The sequence below is a fragment of the Thrips palmi genome, unplaced genomic scaffold (genome assembly GCF_012932325.1).
Source record: "Thrips palmi isolate BJ-2018 unplaced genomic scaffold, TpBJ-2018v1 HiC_scaffold_16, whole genome shotgun sequence".
In the NCBI taxonomy this organism is placed as follows: Eukaryota; Metazoa; Arthropoda; class Insecta; order Thysanoptera; family Thripidae; genus Thrips; species Thrips palmi.
The window spans coordinates 15,185,437-15,209,429 of NW_023144625.1; the positions used below are offsets into that span (position 1 = coordinate 15,185,437).

General features: G+C 63.4%; 1 protein-coding gene across 8 annotated transcripts in view; it reads right to left on the reverse strand.

Moving 5' to 3' along the window:
- The window catches only part of LOC117642838 (solute carrier family 12 member 5), a 114,190-nt gene that overhangs the window by 11,229 nt on the left and 78,968 nt on the right, over positions 1-23,993 (reverse strand). For 6 of the 8 annotated variants that reach the window (XM_034381425.1, XM_034381423.1, XM_034381420.1 and 3 more), the window contains 7 exons: positions 2,575-2,654; positions 2,231-2,488; positions 1,422-1,607; positions 919-1,154; positions 657-835; positions 413-574; positions 33-328 (listed from right to left, as the gene is read on the reverse strand). In XM_034381425.1, the coding sequence (XP_034237316.1) occupies positions 33-328; positions 413-574; positions 657-835; positions 919-1,154; positions 1,422-1,607; positions 2,231-2,488; positions 2,575-2,654 (1,397 nt within the window). Of the gene's footprint in view, positions 1-32; positions 329-412; positions 575-656; positions 836-918; positions 1,155-1,421; positions 1,608-2,230; positions 2,489-2,574; positions 2,655-10,138; positions 10,227-16,284; positions 16,396-23,993 lie in introns of those variants that run through there. The other 2 variants (XM_034381429.1, XM_034381424.1) reach the window with 2 other exon arrangements.

Here is a 23,993-nt window from a genome sequence, read left to right on the forward strand (position 1 = left end):
GAGGCCACCAACGCGCGCGCGGCCGTACGCACCTGCAGCAGACGGGGCGCGCCGGTCAGGGACTGGAGGCCGGCGCCGAGCGTCGACAGGAAGGAGCCGATCAGGATGACCCACTGGTTGGGCCAGGCGATGTTGGCCACCACCAGCTTGCCGCCGATGCTCTGGCCGAACTTGTCGCGCAGCAGCAGGTTGTCCACGGTGGCGGCGAAGAGCAGCACGGTGGACAGGTACACCGTGGAGGTCGTCAGGATGGCCGCGATCGTGCCGACGGGGATGCTCTTCTGCGCGTCGCGCAAGTCGCCCGACCGGTTCGAGCCCGCCATGATACCTGCGCGGATCAGAGGGTTAGAATCGGCGAGCCCTCGCGGTGCGATGTGGGCTCGGTTACAGTGTAGGCGACGCGGCGACTCACCAGTGACCGAGGGGAAGAAGATGCCGATGAGGATGGTGAAGGCCGTGGTGATGTCCGCGTACACCTGGTTGAACGGGGGCGAGTCCAGTCGCTCAATGTCCTTGGGGTCCTTGCCCCTGGCGATGTACTGGCCGTCCATCAGGAAGCTGTCGGCGATGTTGTCTGCAAAGGGCAAACTTGTTCGAACAAAGTGCGGCGGGGTGGCGACGCGGAGGGGTGGAGGGCGCGGCGGGGCGCGACTCACCGAAGAAGACTCCGCTGGCGATGCCCTTGATGCCCCGGACCTTCGTCACGTTGTTGGTGATGAAGTACGGGTCGCACAACTTGTTCTTGCAGAAGGTGTTGTACAGCTGCCCGTTCTCGGCCTTGGTGCAGTTGGCCAGGGACACGTCCTTCAGCAGCCGCTTGCCCAGCACGCACATGCTGCGGAGCGGGAGAACACAGGTTCAAATACTGGACGAACAACCTCTTTTTTTGTCCATCTCCAAGATGGGCTCTCTACTTACAACAGGTTGTCGTTGCCGTTCCAGTTGACGAAGATGCCGGCGTACACCGCGATGATGGAGAAGATGACGCACGCCAGCGCCACGGCCGCGAACTTGTTGACGAACTTGACGCCCACGAACACGATGGTGCCCATGACCATGAGCAGCACCGTGCCGTACACGCGGAAGTTGTTGTACATGATGTTGGCGTCCTTGGTGAAGTCGCCGAAGATCGACATGGATGGCGCCATGTACGTCTGCAAGCAAGTTTCCGAGGTTAGAGTCCTCCTCGCACGCGACATGCCGCCGCGCCCCGCCGCCCCCAGCCCCTGACGGAAACTTGGCTCGTCCGGAGCAGGGCTTTGCAAAGCTGTTCTCGCCCTGCGCGGGCCCCGCCTGCCCCGTCGCGCCCTGGCCGTGGTGAGCCGCGCCATAGCGTGACTCCCAGTTTGCGAAAACCAATTGCTGTCATCAGCAACTCCTCCCTCATCTCCAGCTCTTTCTCGACACCACGGCATACTCACCAGCACGATCTCCACGGCGCCCACGATGTACATGGCGGCGGCCAGGGTGGTCCCTATGTAGAACAGCATGCCGACGGCGCCGCCGAACTCGGGCCCCAGCGAGCGCGAGATCATGAAGTAGGAGCCGCCGGCCGGCACCACGCCGTTGGTGGCGATGGCGGACATGGAGATGGCGGTCAGCATGGTCTGCAACAAGGTTCGCCGCCATTCAGCGCCGCGGCCTTCCACACCACTGCTGCGGTCGGCGCCGAGGCCAGCCGGCGCGATTCCGAACACGGGGTCGCGCTGTCCCACCGGGCCTGCGGGTCGCCCCGTGAGTGCGGCAGGGACAGCGCGACGCGACGGAACCGCAGTTCGGAATGAGCATGCTGGCCAGCCAGCCCTATAAATCAGCGGTCTGTTCCAAGTGGAGCGCCTGGCGCCACCGCGCGCGGCCCGCTGGACCACGGCCCGGCCGGACCGCACCTGTGGTCGCCACCACACTGGTCGCCACCACGAGCCAGCCCAGCCAGACCGAGCGAGCAGGACCACATAATTCACGCGCCGCTGGCAACAGACTGCTGCTTTAAAATAATTAAAACGATAGGTTATCTGCATCTCCATTATTCGCAGCAGCGCGCGTTGTGCTTCTGCTCCGCTGTTTGCGCCACGGGGAGAGGCGGTGCTCTGTCTCTCTCGGACTCCTGGGAGGCCGCACGAGTGTGAGAGAGACAGAGCATCGGAGCAGCGGACCGGTAGAACAAAGGCGACGCCAGAATCCCCGCGCGCGGCGCCGCAGAGAAAGAGCGAATGTGTGCTGGACTACTGACCACGCAGCAGCAGGTGAGGACGATCATGAAGCCGGCGATGGCGCCCGCCGTGCCCACGACCCACGTCAGCCGGATGAACAGGATGACGCCGAAGATGTTCTGGATGCAGGGCAGGTACACGCCCATGAGGGTGCCCATGGAGGCGCCGGCCTGGGACGGCTTGGCGTCGGGGTCGGCGGGGGTGGGCTGTATCGTGTTGGAGTAGTTGGCCAGGGAGTTGATGAGCGTCGACACCCGCGGCCGGTCCTCCATCTCCTCCTGCGGCAGGGCGAGAAGCAGGTGGTGAGTCGCGGGGTACGTCGACGCTGGTGTTGCCAACCAACGGTCTCTGCCCTGCGACTTACCTGGTACAGGTACAGGTTGGTCTCGTAGCCCGACATCTTCTCCTTGTCGGAGACGAAGGGGTGGTCGTCGGTGCCATCTCCTGCAACAACGAGAAACACGCCGAGGTGAGACTGCAGTTCTCCCAACGCCATGCAGGCAAGCCGTCGTCGTGCACCCCCGAGACCATCGCCAGTCCGAGCCTTCGCCCCGTCCCCCATTAGTGAGAGAGAGACAGAGCGACGCGAGCACGTTCGGACCCAGCCTGCAGCTTGCCACGTCTCGCAGACAATAGGGCCTCGTTATGGGGCTGGTTTGGTTCGCAGCTCAACTGCTTCCAATTTTCGCGCTCGGAATACGCGGCCGACGTGGGACTGGGACTGCAGGGCTTTGACCGGGCGCCCTGAAAAACGGCGACGGAGCGAGGCTGCTGCTGCTACACTGGGTCGAGGCGACGCGCACGTCGTCCCAGAAGCCCTCTGCGGCGCGACGTGCCTGGCCGTGTCCCTGCAGGGACACCCGTTTTCACGAATAAGCAAGCGGCCCACAGTGGGCCAGAAGACCGGCGAAGGCGGGCCAAAATTCTAGACGCGTTTTGAACTCAAGAGTCGCTAAAATGGGGCTCGAACAGAACGTGTGACTCCACCGATGGACTGAATCCTGTTTAGCGACTCTGCAGCTCACAACGCGTCTGGAATTCTGGCCGCCTCACCGGTCTTCTGACCCACTGTGCGGCCCGCCCTGCCCTACCATGCGCGTCCCTCGCCGACGCTGCGGCCGCGGCGCCTCTGCGAACCGCTTCGCTGCTTATTAAATAATAAATCATGCTTGAGGCCAAGGCCAAGGCCCGGCCAAGACAGCCGAGGCTGAGGTAGGCGCAGCGAGGCGTGCCGCCCCAACCTCCTCGAACAACGATTCTGCCCGTGTTTGGAAATAAGCAAAGGGGAAAGAGGGGAAAAAGAGAAGGAAATGCAGATTTCGGGGAAGCGGAGATTTTTCCTGGAGATGCTGGATAGCGACGCTGGAACCGCGGTGGAGTTGGCCCGATGGGACGCGAAGATGCGCAAGATAGGGCCAGAAACGGTTCCCCCGTCGGATATTCCCCGCCCCCCTCTCCCTCGCTTGCCCCCTTTTTTCCCCAGTATTTGGTGAAAAATGTAGAGGCAGCTTCCGCGAGACTCGACAGAATAATGGCTTTCTGGGGACGGGGCAGCCCGGCCGCAGCGCCGCCACCACCATCAGGCCCTGGAGGGGCGTGGCGGGGCGTGGCGGGGCGGGGCCGAGGTTTGGCCCGGGAGAAAGGCGCACGCACAGGGAAAGTGTTGTCCGAGACTCGTCCGAGACGCTCCCGGGCCATCCGTCAAAACGTCGCGTCTTCCCGCAGCTCAAGGCCAGCGCCGTCCGCGCGGCCGCTGCGACGCCGAACGCGCGAATATCCGCCCGGGGAGGGGGCGGGGCGGGCCTCGGGGGCGGGCCTTGGGGGCGGCGGTAGTGGAAGCAGGGGGGCGGCAGGTGCGCGGGGAAGGCGATGTAGGCCGCACCCCGCCCAACCCGACAGCCAGGCAGCTGCCCTGCAATCGGCCGGGACGACGGCTGCCTTGTACTCGACGCCAGCGTTGCGTCGTTGCCGTCGCGGCCCGGACCCTAATGACACACCGAGGGACGCCGAGGGACGCCCAGAGAGAGAGAGAGAGGCGGGGAAAAAGAGCTGGCGCTGCAAAGGACGGGCTCTGGCAGTGGCGGCGGCAGCGCGGAGCCCAGCGGAGCCGGGCCCAGCCCAGCCCGGCCCGCGCCCCGCGCCCGGCAGTTAGGCCGCCGTCGAGTGCTCCACACACGGCTGCGTCGCAGCGGCCTACGCTCCAGGCGCACCGAGTACCGCTGCCTGCCGCCTCTGCCCGCCACGCCGCGTCGCGCTGGCTTTTCAGCTTTTAAGCTTTTAGCCTCTCAGCAGCGTGGAGCCTCGCACACGTCTAGCGGCAGCAGTGTGCCCGACGCTGTGCCTGACGCAGTGCCTGGTGGCGGCCTGCATCGCCTGCATTCACACCGCCGTGGCACCAGTGGCATGCACAGAGGTTGGTGCTCTGTCCCGCCCCGCCCCCTTTGCTATCGACAGAGGATCAGCTGAGTCAGCCACATTGGAGATTCCCTCGCTTCACCCCCGCAACGGCCGAGCACTGCCACGGTCGTCGACGGGGGGCGGGGGTGCGCTCTCTCTCTCTCTCTCTCTCTCTCTCTCTCTCTCTCTCTCTCTCTCTCTCTCTCTGTCTCTCTCTCTCTCTCTCTCACGCACACACCGGAGGTACGGTTTTGCTTGGCCCTAATTGCTGCTGGCATTTGGACGCGGAAATCTCCTCTCCCTTCCTCTCCCTTTTTTTCCTGCCCGAAAAACAAGGAAGAAACAAGACCGGCAACAACCCCTCGTCCACTGCAGAACTGCCCCGCGCCGCGTCTTGGACTCGACCGCTGCCACCGCCGTTGCGCATTTCTCCGCGACAATGGCGACTCTAGGCAGCCAACAGACTGATTCCGAGAGTCGTTTCCGTCTCTCTCTCTCTCTCTCTCTCGCACCTGAGCGGACTGCCCCATGAGTGCGAGAGAGAGCGAGCGACGGAAACGACTCTGCAGGCCGCAAGCCGCGCTGTGGGGTCACAAGGGAAAGCCCAAGGGACCGGCGGCACTAGACTATTGGAGCAAGAAGCCGATAGCAGACGTGTTGCGAAACTAACTGCGGTCTGCGAGCGGCGGCCCGACCGCCACTGCCACCACTGACCCAAATCGGGCGGCCAGTGGCGCAGCCGCGTAGCACCGCGGGGCCAGGTTCGTTCGCGGGGGGCGCCTGAGTAATGGCTGCCCAGTGGCGTAGCCATGGCCATCCCGAGGATCATTCTCGCCTGCCGGCAGTGGTCGCCCGGTGGCGTAGCCAAGTCGGGTGCCCCTGCCGGCGGTTTCCCCGAGGGTTTCCCCGAGGGTTCCCAGTGGCGTAGCCGAGCTTGTTTGCAGTGGCGCGGAGCCACGCCTCCGCCGTCGGGGCGCGGATGAAGGAAGAGTGAAATGAGAGGCGCGCTGCGCAATCTGTCTTCATCAGCTGGAAAATGCTCCGGTGGTAAAGAGAAACCCCGCGAAAAAAAGGGGAGGAAAAACTTTTTTCCTCGCGTTTTTTTCTCGTTTCCCTCCTGAAAAGGATGGGAATAGGCGGGCGTCTAGCTGGCGCGCGCACGCCGGCAGCATGGAAAGGAGTAAAGATTGAGGAAAAGGAGAGAAGGGGAAGGTGGTTGGACCGGGCCGGGGTCATGCCAGTGACAGGTGGCTCAAAGTGCGTAATAAAAACTACCCCCTCGGAGCCCCGTCCTCGCCCCCCTCCCCGCCCCCCTTCCCCCCGGCCCCGGCCCACACTGTAATGAAGAGCGCCTTTTTGTCCTACACACGCCCCTTCCCCCTCTCTCCCTCTCTCTCCCTCGCCGCCCTTCCTTCAGCCTTTCTCCTTCCTTTGCCATAAAAAGAGTATAAATCAGCCCGGCGTTATAGGAATGGAACTCCCAATGGAGTGCTCCGCTCGGCCCTGCTCGGCTCCGCTCGGCTCCGCTCGGCTCTGCCCGGCTCTGCTGGCCAATTAGCTTCGCGCTCCGCTGCCCCCCGATATAAAGCCGGAAAACACGGCCAAGTTCACCTCGTTACGGAGCGAGCGGCCGAATCATCCCCGATTTAATAGTCCGCTCGGAGTGACAGCGCCAGCGCGGCCAGCGCGGCCGGGCCAGCGCACACAGGTCAATTATTCGCCGTCTATTTATAGGTCCGGCCAGCTGCCACGGTCAATCCAAATTACAGTGGGTCGGGCGCGCGCTTTCGCCCGGGGCTTTGACACACCGTTCGGAACATTTGGCGGCCGGAGCCGCGGAGCCGCGCGCAGCCAAGGAAAACGCGGCGGGAAAGCTTGAAGGCGCCGCTTTTCTTTGCCGTTTATTTATTTTCATCGCCGACGTCATACGTGCCCTACTCTGCGACGACTTTCCGGACAGTAATCATAGCAACTTGCTCGCGGGAAAAGTTTGTGCGCCCGAGGGAGGGGGGGGACGAGCTTGGTGCCCTTTTCATGTGCAAAGCTGCCTGCCTCCGCGCTGCTCCGCGCCGCTCAAAGAGGGCCCTCCGCCTAGTGGCGCTGGGCCACGCCGGGCTGCCGGCCTGCACCGCCTAGTCCAGGCCTACTTACGGCCGAGTCAAGTCGAAAAGTCCCGGACGGGTCAGTTCGCTGGGGGACGCCCTCGCCCCGCCCCGCCGACTCGAGTCGCTGGGTTTTCATTTAAAGTTGAACCCCCAGCCAGTCGGTCTGTCCGTCTGCCTGCGGCATACAGGACATGAGCCCCGTCCCGTTTGAGCCCCGATGGTCTGAGCCCCGACCTGAGCCCCAACCTGAGCCCGGGTTGAGCCCCGACTTGAGCCCCGACCCAAGCCCCATTTCCAGAGCCCGGATTGAGCCCCGACCTGAGCCCCGTTTGAGCCCCATTTGAGCCCCACTTGAGCCCTATAGTAATAAATTATGCAAAAATGCGTGATTTCAGGTCGCGGGGCTCAAATGGGGCTCAAGTGGGGCTCAAATGGGGCTCAAACGGGGCTCAGGTCGGGGCTCAATCCGGGCTCTGGAAATTGGGGCTTGGGTCGGGGCTCAAGTCGGGGCTCAACCCGGGCTCAGGTTGGGGCTCAGGTCGGGGCTCAGACCATCGGGGCTCAAACGGGACGGGGCTCATGTCCTGTATGCCCTGCCTGCCTGTCTGTCTGCCCCACACGGACCAAGTCGAAGGGAAGGCGGAGGCTGCATAAAAGGGCGCCGTCCCTTTGTGGACTCCAGGCTGGAGTCTCCAGGACTTTGGCCGAGCCTTCGGTCTCCTTCGGTCCTTTGGCCTTTGTGTCCGGCAAGGAATGCCGCTCGAGGGGCACTGCATGAGAGCAGAAAAAACGAAAAAAACCGAGTGAAATGGCCTGCGAAGCAGATAATCGACATTTCACACGAAGCAAAGTTCTGTTTTCTTTTTACGTAGATCTATTGGCATTTCCACGTAAAATTTCCCTGGATTCTCCAACTTTTTTTTACCCTCGATTCAGTGGTTAGCTCCGAGTGAGCATTTCCAGCCAACAGCGTGAAGGGAAGGGCGCCATTTTCGAACAGTACGTGTGAAGTGCGAGTGCCTGAAAGTCACCGCATAACCAGAAGCGTTCCAAAACATGCGCACATTTTAAAATCAGCAACCGATTTCGTTCCCCTCCCACTCGCACACAAAGCGAGTGCAGGCTGACAGAGCTGTTATCTCTGTCGCGCCGTGCCGTTTGCCGTTCGCCGGAGGCACCGCGGGGAAGGCGGCGGGCCGATGCCGGAACTTCGTCGCTCCGTCTCTCTCGCTCTCACGGGGGTTCCCGTACGCGAGCGAGAGAGACAGCGCCAGTTCCAGAATGCGTCGCCCCGCACGCCACAAGTGCATGACGGGGGCAATATCATGCTAGTGTATCGGACACGTTTATTGCCCCAACAAAACGGCTTGCCAAAACGGCGATGGCGTGTCGACGGTGCGCGTTGGCCGAGTTGGCAAACGCTGCAACAACGGGCCCAAATCATCCCCAATCGGATCCTGTCTCGCGCGCTGGTTCACCAGCAAAAAGGAGAGCCCGCCAACTGGCTGGCTGGCCTGCTCTGCGAAAGAGGATTGCAGGCTGGAATTCACCACCGCACCGCTGCACTGTTTTGGAGCTGGACTCCCCGTCCTCATGATTCTCTGTCTCCCCCTGCCCTCGCCCCGGGACACACGGCAGTCATACAAGTGGCGCGCACACACACACACACAAACACTGCGTGAATATTGCAGCAGGGCATGGCAGCGTGCGGCGAGTACCACTTCAAGCGCCGCAGCAACCACCCCGCTGTGTGACACGACCGGCCCCCTTTCCGTGTCGCTGTCTCTCTCGCACCCAAGCGGGACGCTCCGCCCGCCCGGCGCCCGCGCCCCGCCCAACCCTTCCACGCCCTTCGCCCTCAAAACAAAGCGGCCGCATCATTTACTCCAGTGCAGCAAACCCACGACGAGGGGCGGCAAAAAAAAATCAACAGAAAAATCGCCACACATTTTTTTGGCGACTATTGAGTGATGTTGACCCTCTTCTTCACTTTCTCACACGTAAACAACGCGCGTAAATCCCCCCCCCCCCCCACACACACACACACACACGTTATCGGGGTCCGGGTCGCGATAGTGCGCCGCGGCGTGGGAAGGCACGCCGCCCCGATAACACCCTTCCCTTCAGCTGGCCCATTCACAACGCCATGCTGCCCTGCTGCCTCGGACCCGAAAATTCCACACACACACACACACCACACGCACGGACGGACGGACACAGCGGCCTGCTGTCGGCAGCTTCGCGGCCTCGCGGCGTGCCGTATTGCCGCATGCTCGCAACCCAACAGGTCCTTCCCCTCCCGTGCACTCCCGTGGAAGCAGCCAAGCAGCCTCAGGGTGCGCGCCTCGGCGGCCAGGTCGGCCGGGTCACTGACCCGCGGCCCGCGGCCCTCCAGGACAACACGGAGGGGTGGAGGGAGGAGCCCGACACTCACGCACACTCACACAGACGCACACTCGCACGCACACACACGCGGCGAAGACGGAGGGCAGCGCGCCGCGCGGCTGTTATCGATTTAAAGGCTTCGCCCAGCAGCTGATTCAGTCAGAGCGCGCGGGGCGAAAAGGCAAAAATCAAAACAAACAACAGAAAGCGGCGGCGAAAAGGCCAAAGCCACGGCCGCCAACAACAACATGAATGAAACCAGCGGCGAAAACAACAACAATAACAACATGAATGAACCCAGCGACGAAATCAACAACAACAGCAGCGCGAAATCGGCGAGCTCAGACTGGGCCGGGCCAACGATAAGGAAAATAAACAAAGACTTTTTCCGGGCGCGGTCTTGTTTTTAAGGCGGGCAAATGACGCGCCGAGAGAAACAAGCCGACCGACTAAATCAGAGCGAGGGAAAGTTGGCGGTGCGGCCCGCAACATTCCCGCCAAGTTTTACATAGTAGCGCTCGTTGGGACACGGTGCCGGCGTGCGCTCGCCGCGGACGTGACAAAGAGGCGTCGGCACGCACCGAGCCGCGCGCCGCGCCTCATCAAGTAGTGCCGAGCCGGCGCCGCAAAGTTGTTGCTTTGAGAGAGAAAGGGAGAAAAAGAAAGAGACGCCGACAGCAGGGAGAAAGCTGCGTCGTGCCGCCCTGCCGCCGCCCGAGGCGTGGGTGGACGCCAACAAGGACGACGCGGACCGCGAGGACGCCAGGGTGGTGGGGGGCAAGGCGTAGCAAGGCGGGGAAGGAGCGTTGGCCGCGGCACACTGCAGCACGCCGGCGCGGGCGGCACCCTCGCAGATGCCCGGCTTTCAATGAAGCCCCCTCCCTTTCCCCCACGTCACGGCGCCCACACACACACACACACACACGCCCACACACACAGAGCATCAAAGCCAGCAGCCCCCACACCGCATGTTTTGAAAAACTCGCGCGCAAAAACCAGATGGCGCAAACAAAGGCGGGCGCGTCGCGCGTGGCGTGTCACCTGCGAGCTTCTTGGCGGGGTCCCTGTCGGCGCCGCGGCCGGTGGCCGAGCTCCACAGGTCGCGGATGCTCATGGCGGCTGCGGGAGGCCTCGGCGACGACGCGACGCTACCCTGGCCCTGGCCCTGGCCGTCGAACACGCAACGCGACGCGCGCGGCGGCGGCGGCTCCACGCACACCACACGCAGCTCGGTGCAGTGCGGCGGCGCTGCCTGCGCTGGAGGCACTGAACAAGGAGGGCCAGTGTCGGCGTCGCAGTCGCTCCTCAGGGCCTGCACCGCCTGCACCGCCTGCACCGCACCGCGAGCAGCGGGGAGGGGCGGTGGGTGGCGCGCCGGGCGGCGGGGGGAGGCGCGGGGGTGACGCAATGACACGGCCGCCAACCACGCGACGCGCCGCCCGCCGCAGCGGCCGCAGCCCAACAGTGTCGTTATCGTGTCTCCGTCTCTCTCGCGCCCCCGGCATTCCCCGCCAAGGAGTGAGGGCGACGGACTGGCGGCTAAGCGCTGCTCATCGGGTTCGCACGCAGCTGCCGCAGGGCTGCCACCAGCGCCATCTCCAGCCGGGCCAAGGGACCCAGTGGTGCCAATCTCAGTGAGGCGTCTGCTGCGGCTAGCTGGCCGGCCCACGAGCACGTGATCCACAAGTTCGGTTCCTTGGCCCGACCGCGGGGCGGGGCGGCGCGAGGCGGACAGAAGCGGATACCAGGCCAGCCAGACCGGCCGGCGGGAACCGAAATGACGCAAACCAAGAACCAAGCCGAGCCAAGGAAAGTCCCTCCCCCCCTTCCCCACCCGCAAAGGGGGGCGTTGAGCACTCACACTTAAACAGCCGGCGAGTCTTCGCCCTGGGAACCAGATAAATCCGAGTTGCCACGCAGCCGAGCCACCCGGCCTGCCTGGCTATCCGGATGGCCGACCGCAGCGACGCAGCCGCCGGCCAAACACCAATCCGGTTCGAACCAAACCGGTTGTCGAAATAGCCCGGCCGCGTGAGGGGGCCGAGCGCGCTGCGGCGCTGCGCTGGGCTCTACGGTGGCAGTGGCCGCTAGCGGCGCTCCGTCCGGCGGGAGCAAATATTAGCCGTTGAGGCGTGGCGGGGCGTGGCGGGGCGTGGCGGGGCGTGGCGGGGCGTGGCGGGGCGTCACCGACCCCCTACACACACGCCTCACCCCGGCGCCGCACAAGCACGGCGTCTTGCCGGTCAGCACGCGTTGCGTTTGTCTACGAAAGTGCGGCAGGCCAGCGTGACGCCGCACCATGTGCGTGTGAGTGTGAGTACGTGTGTGTGTGTGTGAGCGAGAGTGAGTCTGTGTTTGTTTGGCGCCGGCAAACAGATTGGCGGCACTACGTGGCGACCTCTGGCCGGCGCGGCCCCACGCACGCACACACGCACGCCGCTGAATCGTGGGGTGCACTGTAAAAAAAAAGTTAAGCCAAATTGAATTTAAAAAAATTGGGTTCATACAGTTATTTGAAGTGTTTTCGCAATCATTTGATTTTGACTAAGAGGGGTTCTTTATCAAGGTCACAAAAATTGCAAGTCGGTTCAACGAGACTTTTTCTCCGGTGTGCCCCGTAATGTATTCCGACAGGCGGCAGACACTAAGATAAACATGGCCATAATTGCGGGGGCCACGATTTCCGCGGCAGTGCGGCGTGGCCTGGAAAACACTGCATAAACGAACTCCATGCATACACGGGCCCGGCACTCGGCCACGCACTCATTTCCATGAGGACCCCACGCCCGCGGCCCCGCGGCCCCCCGGCCCTCGCAAACCGCGATATGCAGAATCGGGATTAACGTGGGGCGGGGCGGGGCGGGGCGGGGCGGGGCGGGGCGGGGCGGGGCGGGGTGGGGCGGGGCGGGGCGGGGCGGGGCGGGGCGTCGCCCCAACTGGCAGGCCCAGAGAGCCGATATGGAATCACAGTCCCTCAGACTCTCCGCTCCGTATGGCGCACTGCACGAAGTGCGTGATTCATTGAGCAGGGCGGCAGGCCGGCCGACTCTACGCTTCTAAGAATAACGGCGTCGAGGCCCTCATCCTCCTCATCGCCACGCACTCCAACGCGACGAAACGGGCCGCGAAAGTATTGCGGCACGCCGCGATGAATTCGCCCCGGGGTAACTTGCGAGATCTCGCTGTGTTTTGTGGCCTTGCGAATTTTGAGGAGGCGTAGAGGCACGCTGGCCGGTACAGTAACTGTCGCGAGCGAGTAGAGGGGATAACCCACCGCCTCGCCCAAACCGCATCACACCGGTCACTTTTATTCTGACTCGCACTTCACAGGGCCAGAAGACCGGCGGAGGCGGCCAAAACTCTAGACGCGTTTTGAGCTCCACAGTCGCCATAAACAGGACTCGAACCAAACGTGTGACCCCACCGATGGATTGCTCTCCGAACGAGGAATCCATAGGGACATATGTTCGGTTCGAGTCCCATGTAGTGGCTCTGGAGGTCAGAATTTTGGCCGGCTCCACCGGCATTCCGGCCCACTGTGCACTTCCCCGGCCGGTAAAGAGAGTGACCCCAATTGACCCCCGGCAAATAATCCGCGGCGAGTAACGCTGCGGGTGCCGCCGGCTGGCCGCGGTCCAAGCCCCCGCCCCTTTCCTAGTGTACACGCGCCCTCCATCAGTCTGCTTTCCATCTGTGCCCCACTTTTGACCGCAGCGCGCCGGTTCTCTTCGGTACGCTCCCTTGAGGAGTCGCTCGTCGTCCGCCTGCCTGCACCTCGATTCCGGCACCTTGTGTGCCTTCGCCTCCCGTCCGATTTTCCACTCAAATATTCATCCGCTAGATACCGCCAAACGGGCCGAAGGGACCGGCGACGCCGCGGACTGGCTGCCGCGGCTTCCGTCCGCCCCACCCCACCCCGCCCCGCCCCGCCTCACCCCACCCCGCCCCGCCCCGCCCCGCCTCACCCCACCCCGCCCCGCCCCGCCCCGCCTCGCCTCACCACACCCCGCCGCGCCACGTCAGGTTGGAAATAGCAGCTGTTTTGTGTCCTTGGAGCACGGACCTGCCCCAAAGACGGGGACTCTAACGCATTTAGAGCGCGGCGACACTGAGGCGAGGCGAGGCGGGCTGGGACTCTCGGACGGCGGCGCGTTCCCGACCCCGACCCAGTCACCAACGTAGAATAGATGTCGTGACATCGCAAAAATAAACGTCAGTTCAGGTTTGCCGAGAAGAGGAAGACATTACCGCGACTCGGCCACACCTGCGGCGCGGCACCGCGGCAAGGCGGCCCGGCCGGCCCAGCCTCCAGGGGGGCGGCTACCCCTCCCGCCCCTAGTTTGCAGCGCAAACACCGCGCCCACAGAGCGGCCTCGGCACACTGCAAAAGGGGCGCCGCGGACGACGGACGAGGTAATAGCCGCGTGTTGACGGTGGTGCCCTTCTCCGCCTGCTCGGCGGGCCGCCCCTTTGGCCGTCCCTCTGGCCGCCCGGGAGGGGAGCTTGATGGCGGTCATGATGGCGGTGGCGAGTGGCGGCTGGACGCTGGGCGCCGGGCTGCGCGCGTCACCGCGAGGACGGGTTCTAGGCCGACTCACCCAGGTGCGATTGACCCAAAGCATTTTCACCCATACGCTATTCACCCCCAAGTATTTCACCCAGGTGTAATTGACCCACGTGCGATTGACCCAGAAAGCTGTTCACCCAGAATATTTTTTCTTTACTTTTTTTAGCTATATAGCTCATAGGCCCTCCCAGCTACCGGAATAGTTTTCCCTGACCCTCCCAGCTGGCGGAATAGTTTTCCCTGACCCTCCCAGCTGGCGGAATAGTTTTCCCTGGCCCTCCCAGCTGGCGGAATAGTTTTCCCTGGCCCTCCCAGCTGCCGGAATAGTTTTCTTTGGCCCTCCCAGCTGCCGGAATAGTTTTCCCTGGCCCTCCCAGCTGCCGGAATAGTTTTCCCTGACCCTCCCAGCTGCCGGAATAGTTTTCCCTGACCCTCCCAGCTGCCGGAATAGTTTTCCCTGGCCCTCCCAGCTGCCGGAATAGTTTTCCCTGGCCCTCCCAGCTGCCGGAATAGTTTTCCCTGACCCTCCCAGCTGCCGGAATAGTTTTCCCTGGCCCTCCCAGCTGCCGGAATAGTTTTCCCTGACCCTCCCAGCTGCCGGAATAGTTTTCCCTGGCCCTCCCAGCTGCCGGAATAGTTTTCCCTGACCCTCCCAGCTGCCGGAATAGTTTTCCCTGGCCCTCCCAGCTGCCGGAATAGTTTTCCCTGACCCTCCCAGCTGCCGGAATAGTTTTCCCTGGCCCTCCCAGCTGCCGGAATAGTTTTCCCTGACCCTCCCAGCTGCCGGAATAGTTTTCCCTGGCCCTCCCAGCTGCCGGAATAGTTTTCCCTGGCCCTCCCAGCTGCCGGAATAGTTTTCCCTGGCCGATCACCAACCGCTCTGTGGCTTTTGACAATACCCCTCTCTTTAAGCAATACTCCTCGCTCCCACAGTGGGCTTGGGCGAATTATTTTGACGTGGGTGAGATCGAGAAAGGGTTAACGGACCTCGGGTGAATTTTAGAGGGTGAATTGGCCGTGGGTGTATTGACTTTGGACTTGTTGGGTTTTGGGTGAATAACGTCTGGGTGAGTGGGCCGGACCACCGAGGACGCCGTTAATCAAAAGCAAAACGCCACACACTGCACTCTGTCTCTCTCTTCGCCGCGCTGCCGCTTAAGAGCACCGCCGCCGTGCCGCGCCGTGGGGTGCGGCTGCCTGGCCGCCTCGCTGGCGCTGACATTTTTCCGACACCACTAACGCGGCTTGGGCGCCACCCAGGCTCATTGTGCCAGCATTGTTCTGCTGGTGAAAGGGAGGGGCCCGCAGCAGACTGAGCGGGAGGTCTGTCTCTCTCGCACTCGTGGGGCGGTGCGGGTGCGAGACAGAGCGAACCGGTGAGCAGGGACCACCTTTACGCAGGGCAGCGCGGAGCACGGCGCGTTGTCGACGGCGTGCCCCATTCACGAGAGCAGAGTTCACTGGGCCGCTACTTGGCGACATTCCGTCTCTCTCGCGCTCACCCAGTAAAGGTGTTTGGCCTATTCTCGGACGACTAGTCCTCAAAAAGTGTCCAGACTTACGTTCTCGGCAAGAAAAAAAGGCTTTTATAAGGCCTTAAAAACGGCCTTATGAGCTGTATTGGCGGTAGCGTAATGTGATTGCCAATGGACCCCTCCGCAGCATGCCGAGGGACGAGATAAAACTTTTCCGGGTGCACCAGACAGGTCTTCTGCGCTGATCCGCGTTCAAGGAAAAACAGGAAAAAAGGAATGGGGGCCGCGGGCAGGTGAGGCCAAGTGAGGCATGCGGTGCCACGCCCTCGGCAGCGCGGCAGCAGTCAGCGTGGCGGTGGTTCGAACCGCACCGCCGCCACCACCCAGCTCGAGTTCTTTATCCACAAAGTGTACTCAATCCGAGTTAAGCGCCGCGGGCCCGGGGATTTGAGAGCGCGGGGCGTTAAACTCGCGCCGGGAAGGCGGTGGCCCGGATTTTTGAAGCCGGCCGGAATGCCTGGGAATGCCGTCCGCGCGAGGCGGCGCAAGGCGGTGACATTACTCCGAGGGGAGGGCGACGCGGATGAAAATGCCAGCGGCGAGTCGGAACGGCGGAGCGAACGGCAAAACCGCCGGCAAAACCGGGCAAAAGAGAGAGCGAGCACCGAGAATTGTCTTTTCGGCTTAGAGCCTGCTCCACCGCGACCGCGGGGGCGGCGGGGGCTGGAAGGCGCCTTCGCGGCTGCAGACGGCAGCAGCACCAATATTCCGTTACGGCGCCGGGAGGGAAAAAAAAGAAAGCGCTTACTCGGATTTTATTACGTCATTTTTCCGATCGCTGCGATGGGCTGCTGCTGCGGCGAGAGGGAGGCTCGCCGTGCCCGCCTCAGTGACAAAAGGGGGTGCAGCGGAAGCGGTGCAGGGCGGGGCAGTGGAGGGGAGGGGAGGGGGAGGGAAGTCCAGCGTAATTAGGCAGTCCACGCAGTGCGGCGGAGGGGTGGGGGCAGGTAGGGGAGGGGATGGAGCGATCTCCGCCGGCACGACGAGGGCGTGCTTGACTGAGCACTTGACTCTCGCACGCACGCACGCACGCACGCACGCACACACACACACACACACACACACACACTTCTTATCCTGCTTGCCTTTTTCCGCGTCCTTGGCGGAGCAGTTGCCCGCCGCGGCCGCGCACACGGCTGGCGGCGGCGGCGGGGGCAGGGCGGGGGACCCGGGGGCGTTGGGTGACCCCGCGGGCGAGCCGCCGCTTAGGGAGCCCTGCGCCGAGCGGGCGGCCGCCGAGCCCGACGCCCCCGACGCGGTGCTGGCCTTGCCGGGGCTGAGCTCCTCATCCATGGCGGACACTGGGCACTCTGGCCGGCACTCTCACTGCACTAGACACACGCGCGGACGGACGCGCGGACCAGGTCGGACCGCGACCACGACGACGGCCTAGGCGTGGCGGGGCGCTCCCACACGCCGCTGCGCGCCGCTCCGCACCGCTCCGTACCGTGCCTGCGTTGGCGTGCTGGCTCGGCCTGGGCAGGGCCACATCCGCGGGCAGACTGGCCCCAGCCCCGCCTGGCCCAGCCCAGCATCCCTCCGCCCCCGCCCCCTGCTCTCCCGCCGCTCTGCCGCTCTCCCGTCCCTCTCTCTCCCGCAGGCCGCTCTCCCGACCCTCTGTCCCTCTCTCTCGCGCCACGGCTTCGATCTCTCCCAGGCTCGGCTCGGCCGCTCCCGCCTCGCCGCCGCATGTCTCCCAGCATCCCGACGCGAGCCGAGCCCCTCCCCCCCCCCCGGCCCGCCGCCCCACCGCGCCGCCCCCCGCCCCCCGGGCCCCACCGGGCCCCACCAGCCCCACCCCACGCCGCGTCCAACTACCCCCAATCCTGCGTAACTCCTGCGTAGCGTAACCTCCACCCTTCCTGCAGCCTGCAGCCTGCAGCCCCAGGCCCCTGCAAACACCGCGGTGCAGGGCGTGGCGGGGCGCGGCTCCGCGCGGCGCGGCATTCACAGTGTGGTGTCACTGCTGCACCTGTCTCCGTAATTAAAGTGCAGGCGGCAGCGAAACGGGACCGGGAAACGCGACGCCGCGCGGCGCCGTTTCTTTTGTGCCCGGCCCCGCTCCACGGTCCACGCTCCGCGCGCCGCGCTCCACGAGGTGGGAACACGGCGGTTCGGATTTCGATACGCGGCAAGTCTAGCCGCAGGCCTCGCCCCAGGCCTCGCCGCAGGCTGAACGGGACAGGGTGGCGGTGCCGGCGGCGCTGGCCAGGCGGCCTAGGGGGCGGGGAGGAAGGGGGAGGCATTTTGCACGGATATTGGTATCCGGCGTTATTGTGGCCCAGCAGCAGCAGCCCGCCTCGGCCGGCCCAGGTGAGCGCGCGGCGCGCCCACCCCCTTCCTTTCCCCCCCGAAAATATTGTGGCTGGCACCAGGGCGGGGCGGGGGCGGGGGGTGCCGGCGGCGGGGCGGCCCGCTGGCGAAGAAGGCGAAGAAGGCCAAGCCCCCCGCCAACGAGCATTGTCTCGCTGCCATCTCTAAGCCACTTAGCGTGGGCCAGACCGGGGCGAGGCGAGGCGAGGCGGCTCCACGCGGCTCCACGCCGCCGGCCGCCGAACCTCAATAAATGATCGCGTTCCGCGGCTCCGCGGCTCGCGAGGAAAAGCGCGGGATTTTCTTGGATTTTCCCGTTTTTTCCCTTTGCCGACGTCGAGGAGCGTGGTGGCCGACCGTCATTTCGTTTCGTGCGCTATAAGGCCACGCCACTGGAAAGCGAAAGAGGCATGACGCGGCGCCTACACGCACACACACGCACACACGCACTGACCCCACCCCCCCACACACACACACTTCCTATCAATCCGTGTCCATGGCAACGGGAAAGAACATAATGGCCCAATAAAACATGAAACAATGGACGCAGGCCACACACACACACACACACTCACACACACACACACCCTTGACCGCCACCGCCGCCACGACGGGCAAGAGGCAGCGCGAGCGCGGCGGCCGGTCCAATAATGATCACCAATCATAAAAATAGGAATAGCAAGAAAAGAAAAACAAAACGGGAAGCAAAAATATCGCGGCGACGACGATATCGTCTCGCCGAAGCCAAACGGCGCACGCGGCTCCGGCCGGGCAAAAGTTTTTACAGCTTAAATAAACGATGCTGGAAATCTCTTAATTTGACGCCGCGCCCCCCTCTTCCGCACACAGCGGCACGCTGCGCTGCCGCCAGGCCTGGGAGGCTCGAGGCCGGGAAAAAGTACCAATAACGAAAATATAAGAAGCAGGCGGAAAGGGATAACAACATGGAAAGGGGAATACAGCAGCAGCAACAACAACAACAAGAAAAGCGCAGCGACGCCCGCACCGCGGAAGGCAAACAAATAATTTTCGGCGGGGATTATTATTAAATTGTTGGCCGCGGCGAAAGTTGGCAACTTTTAGGAAACAATAAGCCTGGCTGTTGTGCGGGCGGCGGCGCGGCCGGTGCGAGAACTGGGACGGGCGCGGTGTTCACGGCAGCGGATACACAGGTAGGATAGGATGCTTCGATCCGGCTAGGCGCCAGGCCCGGACCGGACCGAGGCCCGGACAGGGGACGGGATGGACCGCACGGTGGGGCGACGCGAGAGTGGGCGTAGCCGTGGCGGGGCGGGGTCGGCCGGAGAGCGTTCTGTCCTGGCCCCGAGAGGTCCTACGCCGGCAGTGCTTGGCGCCGTGTCTGCCCAAGGGCCGAAGAGGACCGAAGGCTGCGGCCACCACCACCAGACCGGTCACCAACTCCGGCAGGACATTTCGGAGCCCCTCCCCTCCTCCATCTCCTCCCCGGCCGTCCTCGCGCGTCCTCGGCCAAGCGCTGGGATGGAGGACGGTCAGCGTTTTCGAGTCTCTTTTTGTTTTCGTTTTCTTGTGCTCTCTTGCAGGACAAGGACAACACACTACATTATGGTCTTGAGGAGGCTGCGGGCTGCAGGGTGAGCGCCATGCTCAAGATGCCGCTCTCGTTTATTTCCTGATTTTTGTTAGTTTGACGCGCCTCACTCGTGACAGCGCAACGCAAGAGGAGTCTCGCTAATCTAGCCTACGCAACGTCAAACGCCCGTTTTCTTTTTCTGCTTTCCAGGCGTACTTTTTGTCGCGTTTCGCCTGCCTCGTCCGGCCGGGTCGTCGTCATGTCCCCGCGGCTGACGGGGCAGCTCGGACGCGTCGGACACATGACATCTGCTCGTGTCCCTGCCGCTAACAGGTGGCCGTCGGACGGATGCGTTTCATTTTCAATTGATCCAAAACGGGAGCCGCCACGCCGCCGCGTGTCAAGCTGCACTTCCATCCGTACTTGCGTCGGGTCGGGCACGCTGCTGCACCCACTCCGGCGCGCCACGGTGTACCAACCTGCAACGGGAAAGAAGAGACATTCAGTAAAGCTGTTTTGCGAGGCCTCCGGGGAGTGCGCGGCCGCGCGGTCGAACAAAAAGTGCCAGGAAAAGGCTCTCCTCCCACAAGCCCGCTACCGCGCCCCGCGCACGGTCAAGGGCGGTGCCGCGTTCCTGCGAGTCCTGCTGCAAGTCGCCGCGCGGGCAGGCCGGCCGGGGAGGGGAGGCCGGCGGGAGGATTTAAAACTCGCCTGTTTTCGCGCACCTGGAACGTACAACTTGGGCAAACAACAGGCAGCCAGGCGGGCCGCCCTGACCAAGGGCGTAAGCCTCTTTCACCGGGCCAGCCGGCCAGGCAGGCAGGCAGGCAGGCAGGCAGGCAGGCAGCCGCACCTCCCGGCCGGGGAGGAGGTCCTGTAGGCCCTGCACATCCACGCCACATTATGTCCCCCTTATCTTTTCCAAGACAAACACAAGGTGCTTTTCAGCGCCACTTGGGCTGTGGACCCGGGCCGCTGCCTGGCTGCCTGGCTGCCTGCCCTGTCTGCTGAGCGAGCTAACCCAATTCCGCACGGCCCGCGGAACCAGCACAGACACGGTTACAAAGCCCTCGCGGCCACGGCGTCAGAAATCGCATTTTGAAAGACAGTAACTTCCCTCTCGCGAGGGTTCCTGGACGCAGAGCATTGCTTCGACCTAGACAAGTCTGTGAGACTTTTTCCAAAAAACACACTTAAGAAAAACCTTGAAAAAAAATTGGTGAAAATGATTAAGACTATTGGTCACTCAAGTCATGCTTCATGATCGCCTTGTAGGGCGGCGAGGCGTGAGATCTTCGGTCTCCGGGAATCCTCTTCTTCCTTCCAGCTCCAGAGGTGACCGCGGAGGGCGCGCCGCTCTTCCCTCCCCTTTGGAACATTTATGGCGCGGCGTTCAAACATCCGCCGCGCGGTTGCACAGTCTGTTTGCGCTGCTGGTTGGTGTTATTCCTTTTTGCCCCATTGCGGCACTGCGGCCGGGAAGCGCTCCGCCGCCGGCGGTCCAGCGGCCCAGCGGCAAGAAGCAGTGCATGTGGAGGGCGGCGACGTCGCCGTCCTCGTCGTCCTCGTCGGGGGGCGCCACCAACTTCCCAGACGTGGCCGCACTTCTCTTTCCCGGGGCGCCACGAGGCCAGGCCCGTCCCCCCTCTCCGCCCCGCCCCGCCACGCCGTGGCCACCGGCCCGTGAATGACGCTGCTAAAATGGGAAGCAACTAGGCAAACTTCATCTGGCGACGACGACGACGTACCCTCTCAGGTGGCACCCGCTTTTCCCGGCCCGTTTTTACCCGGTTGATCCTAACGACGTGCCGTGGATAATGAGCGGACCTCCCTTGGCCTCGGCAGGCGCGCGCGCCGATGGCACCATGGCACCCCACGGCACACGGCGCGGCACGGCACGCTCCGGGAGGAGAGACGCTTTCAGTGAAGCGATAAATTAGGAAACAGCATAACGTAGAGTTGCCTCGACACCGGCGGTGCAAGACCGCGCGGAGCAGGCGGGGCGGGGACGGCAACAGGGAGAGGAAAATGATGAGGGGCGACTGTTAAACATTCAGCAGGACCAACAACAACAACAGCAACAGCGCGGCTGGCACATCTGTGTACGTCTAATCACAGTTTTAATTCGTCTCGTTTCGGATGAAGGAATAAACTGCGAGGAGGGAAAAATGAAACCAGGAACAGACTTTTAGTTCAAGAATATCATAGAGGGCATGACGGCGCCCCGCAGCGCCCACATTGGATCGAGAGAGCTGAGGACGGGTACTAAAACGGGCGAAAATAGGATTTTCCAGAGGAATGTTTGCATAATTTATTTTGCTGTCAATATTTCTAGGTAGAATAGAAAGGTGTCAACTGAGAGGAGAGGCAGGTCAAGAGACACAAACTGCCCTCCCTTCCCACGCTGCGCGTCAGCATAGCGTCCGCGTCCACACGCTCGTGTGCCAACTCCCAACTTTTCTAACAAGGCAAAGGCAATTTGCAGTAAAAGTCGACGGCAATAAATGTTGCCCCGTCTGTCTGTCTGTCTGTCTGTCTGTCTGTCTGTCTGTCTGTCTGTCTGTCCGTCTGCCCCTGTCCACGGCCGGCTCGTCGATGTGGTGTGGAGGAGTAGCTCTCGAACCGGGTCAGCCAGCTATCAGATTGGGCCAGGTCGCCGCGTTGCCGCCGCTCCCTGGTCCCGGGTCGCGGGCAGGACAGCCCGGGACTGGAGGGACAGGACGGGACGGGACGCCCTCGCCTCGCAGCCCACTGAACCCTTCTATGGCGCCCACCGCAGAACAAGCCAGCAAACCGCCAGCCCGGGTTTGCGCGCCACTCGGGGCAGGACCCGCGGAGCACCCAGGACCGCCCCGCCCCGCCCTGCGCCAACGGGCAGTGTTACAAACAACCGGCTCCTCGACTCCGACGGCCACCCCGTATGAAAACGGCCACGCTGGCCGCCGCATCGGCCACCCTCGTCTCCGGCCGAGTCTCGCGCCGCGGTGTCCATACTGACTTTTTCGTGAGGGTGGGCACACCGCCCGCCAGTCATGACGTCACGCTGACGTCACCGCCATGAAGGGGCCCTGATTGTAATGGGGGTCTCGCTCCCAATTGTTTCCGCCGCACGCTCCGCACGCTCAGTTTCTCATAGCCGGATAAAGGGCTTCGGTCTGGGATTCCGAGGGCCGCTTTCGTCGCTCTGTCTCTCTCGCACCTGTGCCGGACGCCCCATGAGTGCGAGAGAGTCGGGGCGAGAGCCGCGGATTGAGCCTGCAGGGCGCGGCACGGCAGACACGCCCCAGTCCAATAATAACACGTGCGATTCGGAATCGGAGCGGCGCGACAGACAGGCAGGCAGACAGACAGACAGACAGGCAGACAGACAGTCGGCGCGGAGGGAGGTGAGACACGGCGGGCGCGAGCGAGAAGGAGAGATGGGTGCCTTCCTCTATGTGGGTCAGGACCAGGACGGGGCGCGGCGCGGGGCGGGCGGAGCTGGAGATGGTGGGGGGCGTGGTGGGGGAGGCTGGATCGATCAACCGGCCGTGCCGTGGGGCTGTCAAAGGCGGCGATCATCAACGCGCGCTGTCTCTCTCCGTCCCACCCGGCGGCCCGTTGCTCCCACTCTCTTCCCCTCTCTTTCGGCCCGCTCAACCCCACGGCGTGCTCAGGACGCCACAGTGGAGGAGCCTAGGACAGGATCAAGATGCCCACGTAACCTCCGCGTACCCGCTTCCCCGCCGCAGCGCTCTTCTGAATCGCTCGGATGGTGATCCCCTCCCGACTGCCGCTAGTGTCACCACCACCTTTCCTATTGACTGTCCAATCACTGACACCGCAGCGCGGCGAGGCGGGGCGGGGCGAGGCCACGACAAAGGCGATGCCATGGTGAGGCTGGCGAGGCCCGCGACCGACACAAAGAGACCCCACCGCACCGCAGGCAGCGAGGCAGGCAGGCAGCCTCAAAGTGCGACAACCAATGAGATAAACGCCCGGGAAGCTCGCAAAGACCCTCCTCAAGATGGGGAGACAACCGCGAGGCGCCACCCGGGGGCTTCCCGGGGGCTGCCTAATAGGGCAGCGCGCGTTGATGCAGCGAGGGCAAGGCCCGGCAAGGCCCGGCAAGGCCCGGCAAGGCCCCACCCTGGTGGGGACAGCCAGCGAGCCCTTAGGGCAGTCAGGGGGTGGCGGAGCCCCGGCAAAAGCGCAAGGCGTCGGGGCGTGGCGAGCCGTCTTGGAGAGGGGCTCGTGTAGGCCGCGCCCCAGCGGAGCCCTGAAGGCAGGCAGGCAGGCAGCCAGGCAGGCAGCCAGGCAGGCAGGCGGGCCGGGCCGTTGTCGGCAAATTTCGCCTGCACAAACTAGGCGAAAGCACTTTCTCTCCATTAATCTGTGAGTTGCATCCATTTCCCGACCAGCAACAGCACTCTCCGGGGCCGGCCGGCCGGCCGCAGCGTTTTCCATCAAATATTAGCGCTGCCGGGGAGTGCGGAAAACATCGCGTTTCTGACTATTTCATCCGCCGGTGAATGTTTCACCTCGGCGAGGGGGGATACCTTGGCCGGTCCGTCTTGGAGGCTGCCACGGGACGGTCCCAGTGTGTCACCGCGGACACCCTGCCCGTCCGATAACAACATTTTTAGTTATTGATGCCGAGGAACCGAGGGGAACCGAGGGGAGCCGTGAGGAACACGCCCGCAGAGAGATACGCATCCGGCGCGCCATTTTCCCCTCGGCTGAAGCCGCTGAAGCGGAGTGAGTACGGAGGACCCGACTCGGGGGCTGAGTGAGCGTGTAGTGCAAAGCGACGCGACCCCCCCCCCCCCTCCTCGCAGTGATTCGGCCTCGCCGATAGATTTGACGACGCCGTCATCTATCAAGCCCGGGGGGCCAACCCGAAGGGGCGGGTACCTAGAGCGGACAGAGTGGTTGATTTATAGTGTCGGA